The sequence below is a fragment of the Solea senegalensis genome, linkage group LG1, assembly GCF_019176455.1.
Source record: "Solea senegalensis isolate Sse05_10M linkage group LG1, IFAPA_SoseM_1, whole genome shotgun sequence".
Classification (NCBI taxonomy): Eukaryota; Metazoa; Chordata; class Actinopteri; order Pleuronectiformes; family Soleidae; genus Solea; species Solea senegalensis.
Window position 1 is genome coordinate 2,939,918 of NC_058021.1, and position 10,000 is coordinate 2,949,917.

The 10,000-nt window shown below is 40.1% G+C and overlaps 1 protein-coding gene across 1 annotated transcript in view; it reads left to right on the top strand.

Moving 5' to 3' along the window:
• The window catches only part of LOC122781630 (partitioning defective 3 homolog), a 175,649-nt gene that overhangs the window by 50,083 nt on the left and 115,566 nt on the right, over positions 1 to 10,000 (top strand). Inside the window, exon 4 of the mRNA XM_044045450.1 lies at positions 502 to 639. Coding sequence (XP_043901385.1) covers positions 502 to 639 — 138 coding nt within the window. The remainder of the gene's footprint in view (positions 1 to 501; positions 640 to 10,000) is intronic.

The window sequence follows — 10,000 nt, forward strand, 5'->3', positions numbered from 1 at the left end:
AGCTGTTTCGTTTGGTCCATAAAATATCAGAAAACCTTAAAAAAAATGTTGATCCTACCTGGAAATGATGATGTTCTCAAATGTCCTGTTTTGTCCACAAACCAATATAATTAAATAGGAATGATTTCTTTGTTATCCAGAGCAAAGAAATGAAGAAAATATTCACATTCAAGAAGCTTAAACAATCAGAAATCTTGTTTTAATCATGAAAAAGGCTTCAAACCGATTCATCGATGATCAAAATAGTTGTCGGTTAATTTAGTAATCGAATAACTTGAAGAGTAGCTGTCGTGGACGTTTAAGGTCATTAAGGACATTTTCTTTTACATTTGAAACTCAGAAGTGTCTGATTTGTGGTTGGTAAACGAGGATTAATCCTTGATATTTTCCCCAATCTATAAGAAATTTACAGAAAGTTTTCAGACTTTTCCATAGTTACATACATTCTCTTTTCTTGTGAGACGATAGCTTAGAGCACTTTTGTTTTGCGCGTCTGCTCAGGGCAAAGACACATATCGCAGTCTCCCGCGGGATGCAGGGACGTGGGCCAATCAGAGAGAATTTCAGAGAGAGACGGCCAGATCGTCGCTCAGTGCCAATCATCCCATGGTGGACCGCTGGCTGGAAAGACAAGAACAGGTACGACCATTTATTTACCTGTGTATGCCTGTTACCTGTTTATAAACCTGGTTTAAAACGTTCTCTGTGTTGGTTTATTTATCAGGTTTCTGTGCAAAGAGTTATTATTCTTTGTTAGTGCTTTCAGACAGACACAATTCTGGTTCTGGCTCTGGCTCCGTTCTGGAGTCTCAGAACCTTGGTGTTTTCTGGCACTTTTTATTTATTTTTTTTGCATTTTAACAAAGTCATTGTGTCACAGACTCGACCTTTAAGACAAACAGAACGTACAGTGTTAAGAAGCTGCTTTAACACTTTTTTAAATGTGTGGAGCGGATGACACAATGTCCAGGAAGGACGCCACGTCCTCCAACTCCTGCGACGTCGTGTTAAAGTTGAAGCCGCGAACTCTCCTCTGTCACTTTGATGACGTTACAAAAACCCGACGCACACTTCATCTCTTGTACTTTATGTCCTGACATGGAGCGAGCCCACGATGCCTTCAGGTACCCAGGGATTTACGGCCAGTCTCATTGTCACACCACCCATTAGCCTTAAGCCCCGTCAGAGCCTGTCTGAGTGACCTAGATCCAGCTCAGTTCACAGCCCCGACCCGGTGCTATCGCTCCCCTCTTCCTCAGCACAGAGGTTAAAAAGTGAGGAATGTCCACAATAAATCCCCAGTCACACATACAGTATGTTATGGAAGAGGGAATAATATAATGTTGATATATAGAATTACCTTATCAAAATAAAGTACATATGGTCCTGTTTAACTTGAGCCGCAGTGCTCTGCAAGCCAAGGTTTTTGTTAGAATAAGATCATAAAATATAACATATCCTCCCCCACATTTTTATTCTATTTGGTGTTTGGTTACTGCACTTGTTCAAAGTTTTTTTGGGGGGGTTTAAGGCTTGAATAAACATGACAAACTGTGGTGCTGTGATATGGAAGACATCTGTATTTCTCTGTTCTGTAAGAAGGGATTAAGTTTAATGAAATCTTATATAGATAAAGATGAACACATGCAGGCTGAGAAAGGTGCTGCTGAGTTGAATGCAGAAAAAGGAGAAAAGAATAAACATCTGTCCGTCATCCGTCTGAAGAAGACGCCACGTTTAAAAGTCTAGTATGAGCTCACTATCAAAATAGTTCATTATTAAGTCAAATTCCAGATTATTGAATAGTAATGTTTAGTAGCACTGCAGTTAATAAATCATTCTAAATCAGTTGCTGAATTATTGTGCTGTGGCCGTCATGGTGAGAGCTCCCCGAAACACACAATCTCTTTTAGCATAAATATAGACCATGATGACTTAGTTCGACTTACTTGAGTCAAACTTAAGTCTCCAATTTGAGGACTTCAGATATTGAGAGGTTGACGTTACAATTGTTATGTTTGGAGCGTGAAATGTGCTGTTTCTTAGCTTAATATTTGAAATCCATTTCCATGGTTTAATGTTGGTCTAATGTCAGTATTCTTTATATTTTTACATTCTGTTATTATTGTTATTTTTATTATTATATGATGAACACTCTAGCAGTTCAAATTAAAATAGCACATTTAGCTTGATTTAAAGCGGGGACTCTACTCGACTTGCTTGAGACTTGAAGGTTAAGATTTGTGACTTACTCCCGTCTCTGCCGTGATGTCCCACCATTCCCTGCTGCAATAAATAAGAATCATAAGAATAATAATATTAGTGTGTTTTAGCTTCATTAAATACTCAAAGGCACTTTACAAAAATAAAAACACAAACACAGCAACTGAGCAGTAAAAACAGTATTAAACATACTCATACTTTTGCTTATTAAGCAGTTTCCATCTCGTGCCATCATAATATGCTTACGTGCACATTAAACCATATGTTAAACCCTCACAACATTACTTTTGTAATTAAAGTGAATGCATGTTGTGCATGAAAAGGTGTGCCGTTTGCTCAGGAATGTTATCATGTTATCAGGATTTAATTAAACTTCAGTCACAATGTCCTCCTCATATGTTTGCTTTGATTAATAAGTGCCCTGACCGGAAGTCATGTGACGCAGGAGTGAATGCAGATTAAACACATTCACACCGGTCAATAAACTGGGTTTTTGACCGGAATTGGGATTGATCATATCCCTAAAAAGCCAAAGCTAAAGTCGCTCTAAATACGGCTACAAATCATTGAAAGACAAACTATCGTTGGATTACGTTAATCGAGCTGATTTTGGAGCAGTTCATACATCTTTAATAACGCAGAGCTTCTGTGTATTTTCTCAACTCCCTCTAAGAGTTAATTACAGCACCAAACAGAACTCTGCCGCCGTGATACAATTAATCCTGCGCGGCCATTTTCCTGCAGTGAATTAAACCTCTGTTAAGAATGTAAAATAGAATGGTATGGGAATGAAGAATAGCGCAACAAGAATAGAATATGCAGTGATTTAATTAGAAAAAGAACAGCTTGCAATGATGAATTAAGCAAAGCAATTTCCTCAAGTTAGTTTCGTCTCGTCGTCCTGGACTGAAGACGGGGGAGAATGAAATGAAGAGTGGAATTAACTCCATGGTGTAGACCTGCGTCTGGGGACTGTGTCCTCACTTGTCTCATGACGGGATTCACGTCCAATCACCTTGAAATGAATGAAACTATTCTCCGTTCCCATAAGTGGGTAATTGTGTGTGCCCGCAGCGGCACCCACGGCTCCCTGACATGCAGCGAAATTGCACTGAGATCAAGCCCCTACACTCCCAGCACCCTTTGGCAACAGGTACAGGGTCGCCATGGCAACAGCAGGCTGTCAGTCCACTGAGTATTAATGAGGACTTGGTTGGATGTGTTTGAGCTGTGTAGAAAATACTTAATAGGTGTGTAAGATTTTGTGTGTGTGCTTGTCTTATGAGTGGTATTTGTGGTATTTTGTGTTTAGTGTGTTTGTTTATGTGCATTTATTTATTTTGTTTATTATATATATATATATATACTGTATATATATATATATAGTATTTATATATATACAAAAAATGCAGTTAAAAATGTAAATAATTTAATACATGTATGTGTGTGTATATATATATATATACACATATATATACACATATTAAATTAATTACATTTTTAACTGTATTTTAACTGTATGTCATATCTGTGCGCTACATGCTGTGAGGGTTAATCACAAAGGCTGTGATTTCATTATTTCATTAGTGCTTGTCATATGTTCTTTTTATATCATATATATTCTTTTTATTCAATTTAACACAAACAATCCAATCCAATACATAGAAAAATACCTACATAAAAAAACCTAAAAAAAAACAAACAACAAAACAGACAGTAAAACAATAAAAACAGGTCAAATCAACCTCTCACACTGGGGTCAAAATCCAAAGAGTAAAAATGGGTGTAGGACAATGAAGGGGCGTGTCTAACATGCAACCAATAATTATGTTAGAAACAACTTCTATCTTCACGTCTCCGCCTCCTTACATTAGAATATGGAGTGATTTATGTGTTGGTGGTGCCGCGTGGTAATGCTCCATCACATTTTAAATCTATTACAGGGAATATTGAAGTGAAAACTTTATTTGTTTTTGTCATAAATCAAATCGGCACACATTTGCATTATTTGTAAGAAAAAAAAAAGTGTCTCCATATTTTCAGTTTTAGGTGACTCGGCTGACTGGAGGTCAGACTCCACTCAGCTGTTTTTATAATGTTATGTTAGATGACCAATGTCGTACGTTGTATTACAGTGTGTGATGAAGGGAATACACAACCTGGTGTGTATTTAGTGTGTGTTTTCTCTGTGTGTGTGTGTGTGAGAGAGGCTGTGTGTCCTCAGCCATTAGACTGCTGAGGGACTGCGTTATCTTTCATGGTGGGATGGAGGCTTCACACAAGTCACTGGGGATGTTGTTACACAGACGTATGAAGGCGGACGGGCACAGACACACACACACACACACACATCCATACCTGTGCAGGAATGCTAATACTGGCACATGCATGTGTGTGTGTGTGTGTGCCTGCCTTGATAAAACATAGACGTCACACAGAGACAAATGAACAAGCTTTTTCTCACACATGCACAGGTTCGTGCACTGAAACACACCACAGGAGTTTATTAACTCTCTCTCTCACACACACACACACACACACGTATGCAGTTGTCATACACACACATTTCAGTCTTCTTTGACTGAAAGCTCTCTCACTCACACACACACTCAACAAGAACACAATACGCTGTAAGTGAATGCACCAAAACAACACACGCACGCACGCACACACGCACACACACAGTGTCTGACTAACAAGCCTCTGTGCAGTGTGAGTAGTGGTGAGTGGAGTCCCTCAGGTGCACAGTGAAGCTTTAGCAGGATAAATCATGCAAACCTGCACACTCATAAATCACCTCAGACTGTGTTCGTGTGTGTGTGTGTGTGTGTTCACATGTGCATGCATAATATGCACCGAAACCTGCATGTTCAACTTATTTCAAGTGTGTGTGTGTGTGTGTGCATGTGTTTTAATAAGACAGACAGAAGTGAAACATCACCTTTTTTTTGTTTTAAAGCAGAGGAACAAAAGTAGACTGAATAAATGACCAGTAGGTGCTGCTGTGGAGCTGTGTGTGTGTGTGTGTGTGTGTGTGTGTGTGTGTGTGTGTGTGTGTGTGTGTGTGTGTGTGTGTGTGTGTGTGTGTGTGTGTGTGTGTGTGTGTGTGTGTGTGTGTGTGTGTGTGTGTGTGTGTGTGTGTGTGTGTGTGTGTGTGTGTGTGTGTGTGTGTGTGTGTGTGTGTGGGTGTGTGGGGTGTGTGTGTGTGTGTGTGTGTGGGTGTGTAGGTGTGTGTGTGTGTAGGTGTATGTGCAGTTGTGTGAGCAGTGTCAATCTGCAGTGAACTTGAGTCTGACTCACTTCTTTATCTGTACCATCATCTCTCACCTTTTTAATTACTCATCCTTCTTTCATATATTCATGTGTGTGAGTATATAATACACTTGCTGTCTGCTCTTTCCTCCACTTTCATCTCTCACCTGTTTGTAATGCTTTTAATAGGTTTTCAGTTGTTGTAGCTATAGAAACGTGACGGTTTATTTAAAGAGCCTATATGTAAGATATGCAAGTGGAGTTTATGGGTACTCAGTCACATGACAAGTGGCCACTTCACCCTAAAAAATATACAGTTATTTTTACAAATTTCCAGAGATAACTGGTCAAATGTAATCAGACTCTGTAATAGAATGTGAATTAAACAAACGGCAGCTTCGTTGTGATTTTAACTTTATTCTTCATTTGACCAAGTGGGGAAAAAAAATAGGTGAAACCGTCCTTTAATGTTACATATTCATTTATTTACTGTCATTCTGTCCAGAAACCACAAATTGTAACATTGAAACCTCACTTTTACTTGCTGGTCTTTTTTCTTTTCATCGCCATCATTTCTCTTTTATTGATTCCTGTCATATTTTTTTTTGTCCGTCTCTCTCTCTCTCTCCTTCCTTTTGCCCCCGTGCTCTTCATAGCTTTTGATCTTTTCGGTTTTAATATGACAGAGTAGTGGGAGCTCAGATCCCTTTCCAGCTGGGAGCGACAGAGCGAGAGGAGAGAGATATGGAGGGAAGATGAAAGACGAGACACCCCTCACCCTCAAACTCTGGAGGGTTTGCACTGTCCCCCGAGGGCATCTTCACCTTGGGGTAAAACCTGCCATCACTTTCAAACCCTAACCCACGCACACACACACACACAGAGTTTGCTTTTCATCACCTGCTACCAAAAAGTAATTATACCTTAAAAAGACCTGATTGAGTCGGACACAGATGGCTGTTACCATCCTGTGACCCCGCCTTTCACCCTATGTGGAGAATAAAGCGGTAGAAAACATGTATGAATGGATGGATACTAGCGAGCAGAGAGATAGAGGTTTGTGCCAATATATTTGTCATTACGGTAGAACCTCAGGACTTCTGCGGGACGAGCGTCCAACCGGCGCGTCACATGTTTGTGAAGCCAGCTTAATCCTAAACGGTTGAATAGCTGCCAGATATCGAAAGGGAAAGTTATCTTGGAAAAAACGCTGACAATTCTACAGCCATAAAATCAATATAAATCCAGAATATCATGATGGTCATGTGGCTTAAATGAAATCCACCTGTTTAGATGCAGAAAAGGTTAAACACATTCACACACACACTCTACCAGAAACACAGAGACTCGCTCAAATCAAAGACAGACATCTCGGGTCATTAGCACTGAGACGATGAACGTGGGGAGATGAAAAGAGAAGAGATTGTTTTGTTTGTTGTTCTTGGAGGAATTTCGATCAAAGGCGATCAAAGACGAAAACGAGAAGAGGCGACTTCAGCGAGTGTCAGCTGTTATCGGAGGAGAATCGGGAAGATGGATAGAGCTCGTGTTTGAAACAACAGAAACCTGCCCATTGAAAACAAAAGAGCTTTACCTGAAGCTTCAGAAGTCTATTGTATTTAACGCAGTGTGTCAGACAGTCCGACACTCCTGTTTCTGTGCATCTTAGTGCTAATAGGCAGGTGCATGACATGTGCTCTGCAGCAGGAAGTGGTGAAAAAAAACACACACTGTGTTTTCTTCCAACTCTTTTCTCAGAATAGAGTCAGAATAAAAGCTTTTAATCTGACAACTCTACCTTTTGTGTGTTTCCTGTCACCATTATCTGCAGCACTCCCGCCCGCATGGGATATTATAGGTTAGGTTGGTTATTTTGCTTCATAGCAGCGGCTCCGTCGGGAGTCCCCCTGATAAACGGAGCATCACATAACAAGCTGTGTGACCGTCAGTCCACCCCGCTCTCCTCTCTCTAAATTTAGAGCAAACAGTGAGTGCACCCTGAGGTTAGAATCTACTGTAGTTACCATTCATCTCATGCACAGACATGTACGGAGAAATGTCGTCTCTTTGTGATGAAGTTAGTGTCTCAAAAGCCACGTTTTTAAGTTTTAAAGTGTGCAGTGGTGATTTGTCGTCACTGCTCTTTGCCTAATTGTTCCTGACGTGCTCAGCGACCCACCTCAGCTGCTCTCCGTCAGTGGGTGACTGTGGGGGGAAAACATTTCTGCTTACTGCACCAGAAATGTACAAACATCATAAATATTTTATGACTCTAAAACCTCAAAAGTACAGAAAAATTATGACTGCACGCAGATTCCTTTTTTTGTTTGTTCCGTTTTTTTACCTCGCTCACTTTTTCCCCTGTGTATTTGTTTGGAAACTAACTTAGTTGTCGGCATTTGCACATTTTGTTGAGCTTCATTCCACTCACTCTCCTCATCTATTATTCTAAAATGTTCTTTTCACCACAGAGCGTTCACGTGTGTTGGAAGCTGAAACTTTATTTAACATGTTACCACATGTGCTGCATAAATTCATTTATACAGCATGTTGCTTTATATCATCTTACATGGACATGGTCATGATTGTTACTGAAGGTTGTTTTTTAATCTACCCATTATTTCCTTAAACAATTCCTTAGATGTTTTGTCCGTTAAATGCCAGAAACCTTCAAACTGAGAAGCAAAGGAAACGGAGGAAAAAAATCCTGAAATCACTTTTTATTTAATAAAAAAGACTTCAATTCATAATAATGCTAACATAATCACATAATCTCTGCTTGTTGTTTGTGCGTGTGTTGGATTAAGGCCCACGTTACTCTGGCTCAGCTCGACTCTGGACGATCACTGTACGAACAATCCATCCTTACTTCTGAAATGTCAGACATCCTCCTTCAAAACTGCATTGTTTGAAATTGTGAAGTTCATGTAATGTAGTAACTTCCTTGTTTAAGTACATTGAAGTCACTTTTTGGATCGTCGTTTGGACGTTGGTTCTCACATCCAACTTCATTCTTGTTCTCACAGTGTAGGATAAATGAAAAGGTCCGAATATACTGTATGCTGTTTCCTCAGTTTGTGACAGAGAAAGTGATTCTTTCTGATAAATGTTATGACCTGAGGTAACTTTAATAACACCAAAAGGATTTACTCCTTAAAGCTCCACTCTTGTATCTTTAATTTATTCACTCCACCGCTCTCTTCACCTCTCCCCAAAGACAAGGTTTTGAATCTCGTCTTACTCATTTGAATGTATTGGTGTATTTCTGGCAACCATCAAATGCAATCCATTCAAAGTAAACGATCCTGATCTGTGTTTCTTCATGTGCTGAATCAAACGCGCCCTCACAAGTGGCAGTCACACCTTCTGCAGTTCTACCTCAAGTGAAACAAACTAAGCTCTCGTGGGGAATCAACTCCTAAAATGTGACTTTTGAAATTGCCTAGATTGCTGATGAGGCCGCAGTCGCCTGCTATTTCAGAGAAAATTGCGATGCATATGTTGCCGTGGCGATCCCCCTACATCCACACTCTCCGCTTTGATTTAATTGGATCACAGGAATTGCAGTTGGATTAAGTGGATTTCTACAACAACACTGTGGTAATTTAGGAAGTGGTAGACGTCTCATTGTGTTCCTGCTGTTACTGCTGCCAGCTTCTCATGGCTCGGAACTTTATTTGACTGAACTGAACAAAAGGCAGGGGGTTTATACCACAAGACCGCCATCGCAGTCTAAATGTAGACACACAAGGTGGATTAAAGATGTCAATGTTGAAGAAAACATCTCGAATTATGTATGGAAAAGGAAGGAAGGCATTTTATTTGAATGTTTCACATGCAAGATTATACTTAGCTTGACAAATGTGAATACAAATACAGTGTAGTGTGTATAAAAATCCAAAACTCGAGCAATCAAATCATTCTTGTAAATTAAGTTAATCAAAAAGGTCCGGACGTGAAGTATGAAAAACAGACTCGGATACCAACAAATTCAGTATCTATCGTCTCTAAACTACAGAGCGCAACAAATCAATAAGAAAAGCAAATAAAGTGAAGGACGCACAGACATACATCATCCTCCTCTCCATGTGCAAGAAGCTCCATCAGCAGCCAGGATGATATAAACTCTGATAACGTCCCCTCGGCTCAATGAATCCTCCAGTTATTGACGATAGCCTGCGCCTCGTGTCTGGATCCCATTATCAAAGTGTCTTCAAAGGAGACTAATTGAATTAGTGCGAGGATCTGTAATTGAAAGCTCCCGTTTTAAAGATGCATTGTCGTCTGGCGCGGTTCTGAGCGGAGACATCCATCAACCGGCACAGATTGGACTGTGCTCTGCACCGCATCACCTGCATTATCACCTTATTTATACAGTAATAGCTGCCCAGTGTTAGGAGGTGTGTGTTCGCTTTTCTCTTCACGCTGAACGTTCATGATGTGTCGGCTCACGTTTACTTTCACGCCTGGTATTTTCCTCTGACCTCAGGGACTGACCTCATGAATAAGACAAAGGCGATGCTGT